The following is a 15,942-nucleotide window of genomic DNA, read 5'->3' on the forward strand; positions in this document are numbered from 1 at the left end:
CAGGCCCACGGGGAGACACCAGGCGGGTTTCTGCTTAGAGCAGCGGTTCTCAACCTGTGGGTAGCGGCCCCTTTGGGGGTCGAACGACCCTTTCACAGGGGTCCCCTAAGACCATTGGAAAACACATATTTAATTACATATTGTTTTTGTGATTAATCACTGTGCTTTAATTATGTTCAATTTGTAACAATGAAAATACATCCGGCATATCAGATATTTACATGACGATTCATAACAGTAGCAAAATTACAGTTATGAAGTAGCCACGAAAATAATGTTATGGTTGGGTCACAACAGGAGGAACTGTATTAAAGGGTCGCGGTATTAGGAAGGTTGAGAACCACTGGCTTAGAGGCTCCTGGAAGGAGCGTGGGGCCTGACGCGGTTTGTAAAGACCCTCCCAGGCCTGGCCGGTGTGGCTCAGTGGCTGAGCGTTGACCTATGAACCAGGAGGTCACGGTTCGATTCCGGTCAGGGCACATGCGCGGGTTGCGGGTTCGATCCCCAGCGGGGGATGTGCAGGAGGCAGCTGATCAATGACTCCCTCTCATCACTGATGTTTCTGCCTCTTTTCCCCTCTCCATTCCTCTCTGAAATCAATTTTTAAAAAATTAAATAAAAAAAAGACCCTCCCAGCACCATGGTTTTAACAGCCTCGCTTCGTAGCACTTTTTGGTGGATCCTCCAGGGATGTCTAAGAGAGTTCCACCCTAATTTAGAAGCAGACAACTCAGAGCTCTGTGATGTTGCAGGCTCCTCTGAAAAGAGACGAACGCAAGGAAGCCATTGTTGGGCGAGGCTGCCCACTGCGCCTGCCCGGGGCCTGACCACAGGACGCGAAGGCCTGCAGCTCTTGGGCTGTGACTCCGGCTAGAGACTGCGGGGGGCGGTCATGGGGCAGAGGGGGGAGAAACCACATTTGGGAGGCAGAGGTGGGGCTCAGAGGGTGGCTCTGACCAACCCCAGTGGCCCCACGTGCCACACACCGTCCACCAGCCTGAGAGAGGCAGATGGAGGGACAGAGGGTGATGGCACTGTCCTCACAGCCACCACCACTAGGCTTCCCGGGCATGCACACAGGCAGGCACAGGGCCCCGCGCAATGCTCTGCTGTCACCTGAAATGCTTCATCATTTAAATATATACATATATATATATATATATATATATATTTTAAATATATTTTATTGATTTTTTACAGAGAGGAAAGGAGAGAGATAGAGAGTTAGAAACATCGATGAGAGAGAAACATCGATCAGCTGCCTCCTGCACATCTCCTACTGGGGATATGCCCGCAACCCAGGTACATGCCCTTGACCGGAATCGAACCTGGGACCTTTCAGTCCGCAGGCCGACGCTCTATCCACTGAGCCAAACCGGTTTTGGCTGTACATATATATTTTATTGATTTTAGAGAGGAAGGGAGAGGGAGAGAGAGAAACATCAATGGTGAGAGAGAATCATGGATCGGCTGCCTCCTGCGCGCCCCACACTGGGGACGGAGCCCACAACCTGGGCCTGTGCCCTGACTGGGAATCGAACCCTGACCTCCTGGTTCACAGGTCGACGCTCAGCCACTGAGCTACACCGGCCCGGCTGCTTCATCATTTTTAACGCGGGCCTACACATTATGCGGCCTGTCCTGCCCATGTTACAAGTCGCCATGAACCCCGCGCGGTGTCTGTGCGGGCCCCGCCCTCCGGGGCAGACAGACCCAGGCGTGGCCTCTGCACTGCGCTCCCTTCTCCCCAGTCTCTGGTCTGGAGAACCTTCTCAGCTCACAGGGGGAGCAGTGGAGGCCCCGAGGCCCGGCCCCGCCCTCCTGGCCCCACCTGCCCTCCATCCCCATGTGACCTCGGCCGGCCCCTGGCTTCCCACACACTTGGCGCCGGACTCCAGGTTCCTGTCCCCAGACTCTCTCCCCTCTGACCGCCAGGTGCACCCATGACCTGCAGGGTCTGACCGACGCCCAGGGCCCTGCCCCTCCAGCTGAGTCTGCCCCGTCCGGCTCCCCAGTGCCAGCCCCGACCTCAGAGCTCTCCTCCTTGCCGCCTCTCCAGCAGCAGGTCCCACCGAATGCCCCCTGGGTCAGCAGCCCCCTCGCCCCGAATGCCACAACAGCCCCTCCCGGCCTGCCTTCCGGCCGGCCCTGCGCCCAGCAGCCAGGCGGGTCTTTTGAAAGTGAAATGAGCTCAAGTGTCTGTTCCGAAGCTGCGGGCTTCCGCCTCCCTGGGGCCTGCAGAGCCCCCAACCTGCTCCGAAGCCCCCCCCCCCCCCCCCGCCCTCCTGGGCTGCGGCCACGTGGACTTCCCGTGGGGCCCGTGCGTTTGCACCTGCCATCCCCTCTCCTGGCCATCCCCTCTCCTGGGGCTCTCTGTCAGCCACCCGCCTGGCCCCTGGCTCCGCCGCCTGCGCCGACGCCCCTCCTGCCCCGCCTGCCCGAATTCAGTTCCCACGCGCTGGGCCGGCCTCCTGTCTGGTGCGGGTGCCACAGGGTGGACGCGGCGTCGGTTCTGCTCCGCGTGTCCCTGGGCCTGGCACAGGGCCCGGCCCTCGGCAGGTGTGGTAAATATTAGCCGGAGGAACGACTGAATGAACAGCCGTGAGGGCGTCAGTCTCCTCCCAGGCCCGGCAGACAGGCTGTGAGTTAGTCCCTGAGTTCACGGGGCCAAATCTGAGCGGGGCGGAACCTGTGCTGGGGAAGTGGGGGGCCTGTGCAGGGACTTCGGCTGTTTATGGGTGAGGACAAGGTGGCTCAGAGGACAGGGATGGGCCAGGTCCTGCCCCAGGTCTGCGCCTCACCTGGAGCTCTGCCCTCCCTCGCCCCACCCTGCGGGGAGCTGGGCCCTCCCCCGCCTGCCCAGCGGCCCTGCCCCGTCTGCACAAGCTGTGTCAGGCCGCCCCTGAGGCTGCTGCCTGGGGCTGATACAGCGGCTGCCCAATGCCTGTTCATTTCCTTCACCCTCCTTCCTGCCCACCCTGTGCTCCAAGGACTGCCTCTGGGGCCTGGGCTCCCCCAGGTTTCCTTCCTGGGGCCGCGGGAGAGCAGTGGCTAATCTGTCTCCTTCAGAGTTCCTGCGCCCGCCTGGTCAGCTGCAGCGAGAATGCCCTTAGGGCGCCGGCTTTCAGAACTGCGGCTGGTGTGGGGCAGCAAGGGCTGCCTCGTCCTCACACCCAGGGGGTAAGGCCAGTGGCGCTGTCATCGCAGGTACCCACATCATAACCACGCCCAGGCCACACCCGAGCCTGGGCCCGCCTTCCCTGGGACTGGGCGCTCCCTCCCACCGGCCTCTCGGCAGGGACCCTGGGCCTTCTTCCCAAGCCCACCCTGCCCGGGTACCCGGAGTGCCCGGCATCGCCCTAGAAGCTCCCGAGAACCAGACCACGGCGATTTCCCTCCTGGGACCCCTGGAGACAGAAGCGCTGAGCAGCTGGGACAGAGGGAGAAATGCATTCCCTGTGTCCCAAATTTAGAGTCCCTGGCAGGCTCCGGAACGGAGAGGGCCACACGCACAGAGGGAAGCCCCCCAATGGGCAGGTGGGCTGTGTGTTCTCACCGCAGCCCCCTGGGCCTCACCCCAAAGCTGAAAGTGGGGGAGGTGTTTGGGGTGGGGCTGGGAGCCAGAGAGCACACAGGCAGGGGGCAGAGGTGACCTGGCCTTCTGGGGGTGTGGGGGGCATGACTTATTCACCCCCTGTCTCAGCAGACCAGGTCTGTGTGAGCGGAACGCAGGAGAGTATTAAACCAGCCGCCCCTGTCTCGTGGCGGAAGGCACACCACTCATCTGAGCACGGGCGGGCAAGCGTGGCCAGGCCCTCCCGCGCCACAGCCCCGGCTCAGAGACTCCCAGGCCTCCAGGCTACTGCTCCCTGATGTCCACGCCCCAGAGGGACAACAGCTCAACACCACCCTCCATCCTGGCTGGGAGGGGGGCCAGGTGGGTAGTTACCTGGTTCCCAGGCCTGGCCCAAGGGCCGAGGTGCCTGGAAAGGTAGCCCCAGGCTGCTAGGAGCTCCCCCAGGCCTTTCAAGCTCTGCCCGGGCCCGCGCCAGCTCCTGGAGTACACAGCTAGCCGCCCCCTTTGACAGATGGGGGGACCTCGGCTCCCACGGACAGAGCCACAGCGGACAAGCAATGGGGTGGCTCTCACCCCAGCTCCCTCGGCCCCTGCATGTCCCCCACCCACCTTTCCCGCCACACCTAGGGCTCCCCAAGCACTCCCTCTGCGCCCCTCAGACCCAACTGCCCCAGCTCCTGTGCCCTGGTCCGCGTTCCCCCCTCTGCCTGCAATGCCCACCCCAACTGTGCCAGTGCCCTTCAAGCTCCAGTTCAAATGCCACTTTGCCCACAGGCCTGTCTGACCCCCGCCTGGGTCACCTCTTGGAGGTCCCCTCCTGAGACCCCCCAAACCCACACTCAGGGTTGGGGTTATCTGAGCAAAGACACTGCTCCCCTGTGGGGTGGTGAGTCAGTCCCTGGAGGGCAGGCCCTTCCACTCGCACCCCAGCGCCAGGCCCTGGGGGAGGCAAACGCTCAGTAAATATTTGCTTAATCGAATTTGGCCACGGAGCCACCTCCAGACAGAGCCAGGGCAGCGGGACTCGGTCCCCAGGGCAGGGCAATCACTTGGGCAGAAAAAAAAGCCGGCCAGGGGCTGGGCTGTCTCCTGAAGCCCGGCCAACTTCCCTGCCAGGCACCAGGCGGGTCCCTGCATCCTCGGACGCGGCCGCCTTTCCATCCCGGTCACCGAGAGCCCCGGTTCCAGGCCCAGGCGGGCTGCTGCCGTCACCCAGGGGCGCAGCGCCGCCCTGAAGGCAGAGCCCCCTCGGATCTCCCGATCTCCCGCAGGATCGCGAGCCCCAGCCCCGAGGCGCTCGCACCCCTCCCCCGAAACACCCCCACCGCCTTTTAAGGGAAAAAAAATATTGAGCCAGGAACGTAGCAAAAATCGCAGCGGGTCCATACTCATCTTGCTCGTTTGAACGCCTCGGAGCAACCTGCTCGCTGCAAGAGCGATCACCGAGCCGAGAGCCATCCGCGCTCGGGCCCAGGCCTCCGGGGCCCTCTCCTCCGTCTGCGCCGAGGCCCCGCGTTGGCGCACCCGCCGCCCCGGTCGCCGCCTCCCCGCTCCCCCGAACGGGAGACCCAGCCTCAGCGCCGCGCCCGCAGGTCGCCGGGCCCCTGCTCCGCACCAGCGGCTGCTGGCGGGGGGTGGGCGGCGCGGCACCCCAGCGGCCGCTGTCCACCATCCCGGCCCGCAGCCGCCCCCTCCCGTCGGCTCCCCGGCCCGGGGGTACCCCGTCCCCAGCACCTGCTGGGCCCGCGGCCACCCCCTGGCCACCGCCCTGGCATCCCCGCCCTCGTCGCCCCCCACCCCAGCCGGGCATCCCAGGCGCCGTATCGGGCACCCCCAACCTCGGGCGGATCCCCGGCACAAAGGCCCGGGCGGGGCCCCGGGTGGGGGTGGGGTGGATGCCCCGGCCGCGCCCCCGGCCCCCCGAGGCTGCGCCGCACTCCCGGGCCACGGGTCCACTCACTCACCTCTGGGCCGCAGCACCGAGCATCCGCCGAGCTGCTGCGGGCGGCGCGGGCGGGCGGGGTAGTGAGCGCGGGCCGTGGCGCCCTCGATCCGCACGACGCGGGTGGCAGCGCCCGTGCGGGGACGTGATCGGACCGCGGGCGGCGCACACACTCCAGCCGCCCTGGCTCCCTCCGCCCGCCCGCTCTCCCGCGCCGCCCGCCGCCCGCGGGTCCGCCCGCCCCGCGCTGCCGCCGCCGCCGGCAGGGGGCGGAGCCGCGAGCGCAGCGCGTTGCCAGGCAACCGCGGGCGGGGGTGCCGCGCGCCCGCCGCTGACAACGCGCCGGGCGCCGCCGCCCCGCCAGCAGCGTTGGGTCGCTGCTCATTGGGTACGAGCGGCTGATGGACGCCTCCGCGGCCCAATGGCGGCCGGAAGGGGCGGGGCCGAAGCTGGGCGCGCGCCGCCACCCCGTCCACGCTGCGGGCGCCGGCATCCCTGGGACCCGGCTGCCCCGAGGCGCCCACCCAGTGGCCCTGCCTCTAGCGGATCGGGAGACCGAGCCTGGGAGCGGCCGATGGCCCCTGCCCCGCGCCGGCCCCGGTCCACACCCAGCTTGGCCTTTGCTGAGCTCCGCGACCTTGGGCAACCGACTGACCTATCAGGGCCCGTTTTACAAGTGGAGCTGGTGGCGCCCGCTTCCCTGACTTGTCGCGACAACCCGCTAGAATGTGTGGACGGTGCGTGCACATCCTGAAGGTTTGCGCCCGCGAGGCTTGTGCAGCGATGGGCTCAGTCGTCTTTGCTCGCCCACCCAGCTCTTCAGGGCCCCTGCAGTCCTGACCACGGAAGATGGATTGCCTCGGAAGGGGGGGGGGGAGAAGGGCCCAGGAGTGTCCCCCCCCCCCCCCCCACCAGAGCGGTGGGAGGGAGCCAGCCCAGTGAGGGCCGGGGTCCCCGTGTAGAAGGCACGGGATGCTGCTCAGCAAAATGCCCCCGAGGGCAGCCTGCCCAGTTCTGTGTTCAGTGTCCGAGAGCCCGTCTGTGGGCCTCAGCGCCAGGAGCGCCCCGCCCCCCACTCCTGTGCTTAAATGCTGTCTTCTCCATCATCCTAACGCTGAGCTTTGTCCCTCCTAGAGCATCGCTTGGTGAAGTGCAGGCGCTGCCAGCCAACTCTGACCTTGTCGCTTTACGTGTACACCGTCATGGTCATATTACAAGGAGCACCCACTCGTGGGCATGGGAGCACTGGCGCTGACCGCTGGCAGAGGTAGAGGGGGTGTTGGCCCCAGCCCAGGTCTGTGGCCGGGAGACAGAGGCGGGGATCTGGCTCTGCCCGCTGGACACCGACCGTGGCATCAGCATCATCCCGTGACCTGTCTGGTGTGATTCCTCTGCGGTGGAATTCCTTCACACAGCAGCCCTTATCGATGGCCTCCTGTGCACCAGGCACAGGTCTAGGGTTTTGACAGACCCAGCCTGTCAAAAGGGACAGGGGTCGAAAGGGACCCCGTGTCTGCGGGGCAGAGGCGGGCAGCACGACATAATCCACCATGACAGTTGTTCGGGGCTTGATAGCGAAGACCCACCAGGGGCCTGGGGCCTGTGGCCGGGGAAGCACCGGGCAGTGGGACAGCAGGAGGGGCGGTGCCCATGACTGGGGGCAGGAGAGAAGCATGGAGGGGCGTGAAGCCTGGCGGACTCCAGAGAGGACCAGTGAGCGTGTGAGGATGTGCTAACACTAGGCTGCGGCGGGGCTGGGCACAGTCATGCCAGGCGGGTGGCGCGTGTGTAGAATTGGGGACATTGGCCTGAGACCCACTGGAGAGTTTTAAGGTTAGTTTTAAAAAATATATGTATATATGTATATATGTATATATATGTATGTGTATATATCTCTATCTATCTATCTATCTATCTATCTATCTATTGATTTCAGAGAGGAATGGAGAGGGAGAGAGAGATGCATCAATGAGGAGAGAGAACCGTTGATCGGCTGCCTCCTGCACACCCCACACTGGGGATCGAGCCCGCAACCCGGGCCTGTGCCCTGACCTCCTGGTTCACGGATCGATGCTCAACCACTGAGCCATGCCAGCCGGGCTCTGGTTAGTTTTTTTAAACTTGAGGGGGAGGAAGACAGCGTTTTGTTTTACATTTACAGTAGGCATGCTCCCACCGTATGAGTTGTCCTAACATGCAGAATCAGATGACAAAGATGACAAGGAGTCAGTCCCGAGAAAATAAAGCAGAGACGTCAGGGGGCCGGAGGAGGTGCCGGAGAAAGGGGTGGCGCTGGCTACGCGGTTGGAGGAGCAGCTGGAGAGGAGGCCAGGAAACAGGGCGTGAAGGGCCCAGAGCCCTGGGCAGGGCGTGTCTCGAGAAGGAAGACATGGTGAGCCATGTGTCGTGCGTTGGGAGCGAGGCTGAGTAAGCCGAGGACGGAGAAGGGACCCCAGGAGCCACGGCAGGCACAGGGGTGGGGGTCGGTGTGCCAGGAGTTCGGGGCAGGGGGGCCATACAAGGCGAAAGCTGGACGGGAGAGTCACTGTGAGTCGAGGTGGGCCCAGGGTGTCTGGCACAGATGTGCGGTCCCCAGGCAGGGCCAGAGCTCCGTCGTGAGTCCTTACTGGCCAGGACAACAGGACCAAAGACAACAGCCCGGGGGTCTGTGGTGGGAAGAGGGGTAGGGCCCTGGTGGCGAACCCCCCTGGCTGCATCTCGCCAACCCAGCAGGGGCAGCAGGCTGAGGAGAGCCCGCGGGGGCAGCGGGAACCCCTCCCCCAGGAAATGCCCAAACCACAACCGAAGTGGGGGTCCACCTGTGGACGTGGTGACCCTCAATCCCGGCGGAGCTTTCTGGCTCACCAGCCGCTGAACGCACCCAGCCAGGCTGAACCAGGGTCTCCCCAAACACTGGTGGCTCGTGCCTTCACCCTTCCGCCCCCCCAAGGCCCAGCTCCCCGAGCCTCCCTCCCTGCACAACCAGGCCCCCGGGACCCTGGAATTCCTCACCTACACACGTGGCAACCTGTGCTGTAAGGACAGGTCCTCGTGGACACTCCCCCTAGTCTGCCCACTCCCCCAGGGGCGGGTGGTGGTGGCTTGCGGCCTCCGGCGATGGTCCCCTGCTGGCGGACGTGGCTGTGTGCCCCACCTGTCCTGTCCCCCCACCCCCTGCCGGCCCATTCTCAGGCAGTGGGGGCCAGCTGGGCCCCTCCAGTTTGTTTCCCCGGGGTCTCTGCACCCCCCGCACACACACTTGAACACGCCGTTGCGGAATTGGGTTAGTTATAAATAGCCAGGCCCCGACTCTCCTTTTAGCTGAGAAGCAGCTAAGTGAACGAGTAGCGAGGCACACCCAGCACGCGTTTTATTTTTAATTTTCTCCCTCCGTCTCAAAACGAACCGGCCCCCATGCTCAGCATTCTGCAGGCGGAGGCCCAAGACAAACGCCGGAGGAAGGAGGCCCGGGGAGCGGCCGCTGTGTGGCCTTGGGCACGTGAGTTGCCTCTCTGGGCCTCGGTTTCCTCATCCAGGCGGGGAGCATGGGTGGTGACGACCTCCAGTCCCACAACTGTATTTATTTTAATCCTCACTCGAGGATAAGTTTCCATTGATTTTTTAAGAGTGGAAGAGAGAGGGAAAGACAGAGAGAAATATCAATGTGGGAGAAACGTCAATGGGTTGCCTCCTGCATGTGCCCGGAACCAAGGCCCCGGGCTGGGGAGGAGCCTGCAACCCAGGTACATGCCCTTGACTGGAATCGAACCCGGGACCCTCTGTTTGCAGGCCGACGCTCTATCCACTGAGCCAAATAGGCTAGGGCCAATATCGTGACTTTCTGACTTCGACCGCCTCCCCGCAAGCACCCCCCCACCCCCGCCATGGCTCCGGCAGCCGCTGTCCCTGGGTTTCCCTAGAAAGCCAGACCCTATAGCATGGGAAGCCACAGTCAAGCCCTGACCGGATGATGATGATGATGCACAAATCCCCCCTGCCCCCTCAGCCTCGCTCAGGTGCCAGCCAGGACGCTCTCCCTCAGCAGCCAGCAGAGTCCTTCTTGGAAGGTGGACTTGGTGCCCCTCCACTGTGAGCTGGGCTGAGAGCCTGTGGGCAGGGCCTGCAGGGGAAGCGCAGCAGGAGCAGGCGGCCTCGGGGTGCTTTGGGCAGGGGTCTGTCCAAAGAGGTGGCTTGGGGGCAGGGACTGTACAGCTTCTGCCTGTGTATCCCTACCCCCCGCCCCCCCGCACACACACACCCCGCAGGCTCATGCTTGCGGCAGGGACTCTGAGTTGGTGGAATTCGGGGGACTCTTGCTGTGCTGGGCCAGCTGTCCTGGGCCTACGGCGACCGTCCTTGCACAGAGCCCGTTCCCACCTGCTACCCGTTGGCATCGCACCCCCACCACCACCAGGTAGGCATGAGGAAGCCAGGCTCAGAGAGGCTCAGCGCCTTGTTCAGGGTCACACAGCTGGACACAGTGAGGATCCAACGTAAGCATTTTTTGGAATCCGTGTTTAGTAAATCGTAAAAAGCCCTGGACTCGAGCAATCAGGAAGCTGCTCTTCCTGGCGTCGTGACCCGCGAGCTAATGGCTGCTCCCCACCCCAGCGAGAAGTAGCCGGGGCCCGGGCGCTGCTGTCTCTGCCGCCCGCTGACTGCCTGTCGCCCCTCTCACCGCATCCCTCACCCCGGGCTGCCATTTGATGTCCTTTGAGGAAAGGACGGGGGATGCCTTCAAAGAGGAAACGCTGGTGCTAATTGGCACTGGAGACCTTTAGGCTAATGAACCTGTTTACTGGTCTCTGGAGTAAATTAGAAGGTTTAGCTGGGGAGGCGGCAGAGAGGTGCTTGCCCGCCGGCGGCCTCTGCGGGGCCGCGGTGGGAGCTGATGGGGGGCAGGTCATGGTGGGCTGTGGGCGGCAGTGACGGCCGCCCTTGCGCCCTGGGGAAGGGCTGTGCCCCCTGGTGGCGTCCTGCTCACTGCCCCCTGAGTGCTGCTCTGGGCACGTGGGAGCGGGGCCCCTGGGGGTGCCACCGAGCAGGTTCTGGGTCCTCCGGCAGCCTCTGCAGACAGTCCCCGGGAGGGACTCGGGCTGGAAGGAGCCAGGCTGAGCCCCTCTTAGGCAGGCCCACTGTCTCGGGCTTCTCCCGGCGCCGGTGCCGCAGCCACGCCACGTGGAGCCCCTCCTGGGGACACTCCAAGACCCTTGGCACGCCCGGCCGGCGGGGCTCAGTGGCTGAACTTCAACCTATGAACCAGGAGATCAGGGCACAGGCCCAGGTTGTGAGCTCCATCCCCAGTAGGGGGCGTGCAGGAGGCAGCTGATCCATGATTCTCTCTCCTCATTGATGTTTCTCTCTCTCTCTCTCTCTCTCTCCCTCTCTCTCTCTCTCCCTTCTCCCCTCTCTGAAATCAATAACAATATATATCTTAATAAAAGGGCGATGCCCCCTGTTATAGGCGACCAAAGGCTGGTACCTTCCCGGGTCCTCGGGGGCCTCGTGGACCCCACCCCTGCCTGCCGCCCACAGCCTCCTGCGGGACTGGCCTCGCCCCTGCGTGACCCCCGGCGTGGTGGGGCAGGGCGGCCCCTCAGCGCGCTCTCCGTCCCCTCAGGGGCCAGGGGCATCGTCGACAGCGGCCTGATCCCCTCGCTGGTGCGCAAGCTGCACCGGGAGGAGGAGAACATCCAGGAGATCCTGCTGGACACGCTGGCGGCCTGCCTGCAGGAGGACGCCACCGAGGCGCTCAACAGCCGCGTGGTGCCCTTCCTCAAGGACAAGCTGCTCAGCCCCAACGACAACATCCGCTGCAAGGCCGCCCGCACGCTCATCGCCGTCAGGTGAGGCGGGACCAGCCGGAGCAGGCAGGCAGGCAGGCAGGCGGGGCGGCCTCACAGCGGGGAGCTCTGCCCCCTCTCCCCCCCACCCACCGAGACATGCAGCACGTCCGTCCGTGGGGAGACTGTCTGGTGTTGCAGCACAGGAGGGAGGGGTGCCTCTGGCACAGAGTGGGCGGGAGGGGCCAGGGCTGCTGCTCCCCACCTCACCATGCACAGGACCCCTCCCCACGGAGGCCAGTGGGCTGAGGCTCTCCCGGAATCCCCCACTTTCACGCTCACAGCGTCCTGCGATGCCAGGATTGAAAGTGACCGAACAGCCCAGCCGGCGGGCTCGGGGTGAGTGGTGACCTGTGAACCAGGAGGTCACGGTTCGATCCCCGGTCAGGGCACAGGCCCAGGTTTCGGGCTCGATCCCCAGTGTGGGGCGTGCAGGAGGCAGCGATCCATGGTTCTCTCTCATCATCGATGTTCCTCTCTCTCCCCTTCTCCCTTCCTCTACGAAATGAATAAAAATACATATTTTAACAAGTGACCAAAAAGGTCATCTCACCCGAGGTGGCTGCTGTTTGCGCGGCTTTGGTCCTGGCAGCTGGGCTTCTTACGGAGACAGAACGAGTCTCCCTGTGGTCCCCCCCTCACCCCCGGTCCTGCTCCTCGGTGTTGGGCTGGGGTCCATCGGGTTTCTTCCCGTGATACCTTAGGGCCAGGCTCCGTCGCCCCCTGGCTCCGGGTGGTCTCGCCGTTAGCGGCCCCGGCCAGGCTCCCAGATGGTCTGGGTGTAGGAATGAGGCTCGCTTCCCGTCCATGCTCCCTTGCACCCTGGGGCCCAGGCCCTTGGCCAGACCCGACCACAGGGATGGTCCCAGCACAAGGCCTTGTCCCCTCGGCTGGCCCTAGGTCCTGTTCCCTTGCTCCACCCGAGCAAAGCCCCTGAGCTGTCCCCTCTCTGGCCCAGCATCCCTCTGGAGGGCAAGAAGCAGATCTGGCGGCACGACGTCATCCCCATCCTGGTGCACCTTCTGAGGGACCCGGCGGAGGAGGTGAAGGCCAACGTCGCGGGGGCCCTCATGTACGCCACGGTGACCACGGAAGGTGAGGTGGCCGGGGCTGGGGGCCAGGTGGGCGGGTGGGGGCCAGGTGGTGGGAGTGGCGTGTGTGTGGGGGGTCACCACAGCCGGCCAGCATGTTGGCTACTCTGCCCAGCTTTTATTTCAGAAAGAAATGGAGAGGGAGAGAGAGAGAGAAACACCAGTGACGAGAGGGTCATTGATCGGCTTGCCTTCTGCACACCCCACACTGGGGATCGAGCCCACAGCCAGGGATCGAACTGGTGACCTCTTGGTTCCTGGGTTGACGCTCAACCACTGAGCCACACCCAGAGGGGCTGGATGTTCCTTTTTAAGAGACCACTGTGTTGCCTTGTAAGGGGGGGGTGTGTCTAGGGACAGCCACCGGGATGGAAGGGGAGAGGCCAGTTAGGGGGCTGGAGGGGCAGGAGAGGACGGGGCCTGACCTGGGCTGGAGGCAGAAGGGTGGCAGGGGCCTGCGGGGGGGTAAACGAGGGAGCGCCTCCCCTGAGGACACGCAGGCTGGAGGCTGGGGGAGGCCTGGCGAGGGGGTGGAGAGAGGAAGTGGGCAGAGGCCCCGAGGGAACGCCTGGTGCTGGTCACCCACAGGGAAGTACGCGGCCCTGGATGCGGACGCCATCCACTCGCTGCTGGGTCTGCTGATCTCGTCCTTGCAGAAGGCCCGCCTGAACGCCGTCAAGGCCCTCACCATGCTGGCGGAGGCCCCCGAGGGCCGCAGGGTCCTGAAGGCCCACGTGCACGCCTTCCGAGTCCTGGAAATGGGGGACCCCAGCAAGACTGTGCAGCGGGCGGCCCAGGTGGCCATCAGGGTCATCGAGTGGAAACCCTGAGCCTCTCCTGCGGCCAGACCCGAATAAACGGGCCCGATCGCTTGCTCTCGGGTCTGCATGTCACTGATGTTCATGAAGCCTGATCACACCTCTGTCTCTGTCTCTCTCTCTGTCTCTCTCTCTGTCTCTCTCTCTGTCTCTCTCTCTGTCTCTCTCTCTGTCTCTCTCTCTCTCTCTCTCTCTCTCCTGCCAAAGAGGACATGCCCGGCCCAGAGGGCCAGGTCGCAGGTGGCAGAGGGCAGGACTGAGCCTTCCAGGGACAACACATGAGGGAAGGGAGTTGGGGGGGGGACACAGCTGGACCAGGCATTACCCCAGTTTTGGACACCGACTGACCAGGCCCACGGGTGTGGCTGGGCACGGCCTTGCTCAGCCAGGTCTGCCCCCTCCCCACACTGGTAGCAGGAAGGTCAAAGGTGTCACCCCAGCCCTGGCCAGGAGCCTCGGCCCTCGCACGGAAGGGTCCCGGGTTCGATTCCGGTCAAGGGCATGCACCTCGGTTGCAGGTTCCGGGCCCTGGTTGGGGCGTGTGCAGGAGGCGACCAATTGATGTTTCTCTCACATCGATGTTTCTCTCTGTCTCTCCCTCTCCCTTCCATTTCCTCTAAAAATCAATGGAAAAAATATCCTCAGATGAGGATTAACCAAAAAAAAAAAAGGTGTCACCGGGTGCGCACTCTGGCTGGGGGGTGCGCTGTCCGCGGCCCCCCCCACGGATGAGCCTCGGGCGATGCTCCTGAAGCTCTTCCTCCCGAACAGCCGCATTCTCCTCTCCTGCAGGGGGTCCTCCTGGCACCCCCCACCCAGCCTGCCTGCTGTCGGCCTGGCCCAGGTCTGGTTTGCTGCTCCCCCAAAGAGAAATTGGCTGAGGCAGTGGCAGAGCTGGGGGGAGGGGAGAGGTTAGGTCTGCAGGGGGACCCCGTAATCTGCCCCCCGCGTGGCTGCCTGGTTCGGTGGGGTGGCTGGTCTCCAGCCAGCTCTGACCTCTGCTGAAGCTGCAGGCTTAGCTTAGCCCAGGGCTGGACTTATTTGTCTGGGCTGAGCTGGAGCCTTCATTTCCCCTGTGAGCTTTGGGAGGCTCCCTGCCTCCACCAGGGTCTCCCTCATGCTGTCCCCTCCCAGCAGCCACGTTTCTGGTGGGACAGGACCCCCCGGCTCCTGGCATGCCCACTCCTCCCAGTCACACCAGCCGAGCCGGCATTCCCAGTGAGCGCACCCTGGCTGTCCTCCGGTGCCTGGGGCCTTCCCTGTGTTTCCCCCAGAAACACAGAGAAGCCCGTGTCCCTGGAATGAGAGGATTAGCCTAAATAGGTCCCAGAGGGCACATTTGTGTGCTTAAAAAAAAAAGTTATTGATTTCTGAGAGGAAGGGAGAGGGAGAGAGAGAGAAACACCAATGATGAGAGAGAACCATGGGTCGGCTGCCTCCTGCACGCTCCCCCTGGGGATGGAGCCCGCAACCCGGGCCTGTGCCCTGACTGGGAATCTGTGACCTCCTGCTTCTTAGGTCCACGCTCAACCACTGAGCCACCCCGGCCGGGCAGGGACTGGCTGCTGGGCCCAGCTGGGTCAGGGGAAACCACATTCTCAGAAAAAGGCCCCACGAAAAGGAAAATAGGAGCGCCAGGGGCGCCCATTCCTCCTGTCCCCACCTTGCCTCAACCACAGCGGCTGCTCCACCCTCACTGCCTCCCCAAGGTGCCACCCACGGGCACCCGTGCTCCTGGGGACGGACGGTGCAGTGGCCCAGCCGTGGACGCTGCCTCCCGTCGAGCTGCCCCTCCCAAGGATCGGGCTCTGCCCCGGTGGATCCTTTGGGAACCAGGGTTTTGGGGCTTCTTCTAGGCCCGCTCTTCTCCCTCGACCCCGCACAGGCTCACCTGCTCGCTGCCTTCCCCAGGCTGTCCCTGCTGTCAGCCAGCTCACGGCCTCCTCCTCCAGTGCCCAGGGGGCACTCCTGAGCGTCCAGTGCGCGGAGAGCCAGCGAAGGCCGGGTGTCGGCAGAGCTGCTTCCGGCCTCACCCCGCTCCCTACGTACGAGGGTCCCTGGCTGAGCCTCGGGCTCCTCCTCTGAAATGTGGCTGATTCTCGTTTTTCCACAGGGTGCTTCTGTGGCTTGTGTCCTGCTCTCACCCCCGGCGGAGCAGCAGGCCACGCGGAGCGCTGGCAGTTGTTTAGGCGGGAGGGGCCTGGCCTGCAGGCCTTGTGTGATCCCAGGTCCACTGGTGTTTCCCCCCAGGCCACGTGCTCTGCTCACAGCTGTTTTCCTGCAGCATCTGGCATATTGTAGGCACTCAAAAATGGCAGCTGAAGAATTAAATGAGGGCTCAGTGGATAGAGCACCGGCCTACAGATGGAAGGGTCCTGGGTTCGATTCTGGTCAAGGGCATAGGCTCGGGTTATGGGCTCAATCCCCAGTAGGGGGCGTGCAGAAGGCAGTGAGCCATGATTCTGTCATCCTTGATGTTTCTCTCTCTCTCCCTTCCTCTCTGAAATCAATAAAAATATATTTTAAAAATAAGATTGAGGCTGGGGATGAGGAGCTGGCCGTGCTAGTGCACCCTCAGGGTGTGACGCTGGTGTCTTCCCAAATCACTTCAAGGCACTGAGACGTCTTCTAAAGGCACAAACCCTTTATTCAGGTCTGAGGACGAGGCGGG

At 63.6% G+C, this 15,942-nt stretch overlaps 2 protein-coding genes across 2 annotated transcripts in view; one reads left to right on the forward strand and one right to left on the reverse strand.

Annotated features, from left to right (window-relative positions):
- GNAZ (G protein subunit alpha z) overlaps positions 1–5,768 on the reverse strand; it is a 34,432-nt gene extending 28,664 nt beyond the window's left edge. The window contains exon 1 of the mRNA XM_036307424.1: positions 5,542–5,768. The gene's annotated coding sequence lies outside the window, so the exon portion shown is untranslated. The remainder of the gene's footprint in view (positions 1–5,541) is intronic.
- Positions 1–13,533, forward strand: part of RSPH14 (radial spoke head 14 homolog) — a 48,559-nt gene extending 35,026 nt beyond the window's left edge. The window contains exons 4-6 of the mRNA XM_036307425.1: positions 11,140–11,365; positions 12,321–12,457; positions 13,042–13,533. Coding sequence (XP_036163318.1) covers positions 11,140–11,365; positions 12,321–12,457; positions 13,042–13,283 — 605 coding nt within the window. The 3' untranslated portion in view covers positions 13,284–13,533. The remainder of the gene's footprint in view (positions 1–11,139; positions 11,366–12,320; positions 12,458–13,041) is intronic.
- The last annotated feature ends 2,409 nt before the right edge of the window (positions 13,534–15,942 follow it).

This window comes from Myotis myotis, unplaced genomic scaffold (assembly GCF_014108235.1).
Source record: "Myotis myotis isolate mMyoMyo1 unplaced genomic scaffold, mMyoMyo1.p scaffold_m19_p_47, whole genome shotgun sequence".
Lineage (NCBI taxonomy): Eukaryota > Metazoa > Chordata > Mammalia > Chiroptera > Vespertilionidae > Myotis > Myotis myotis.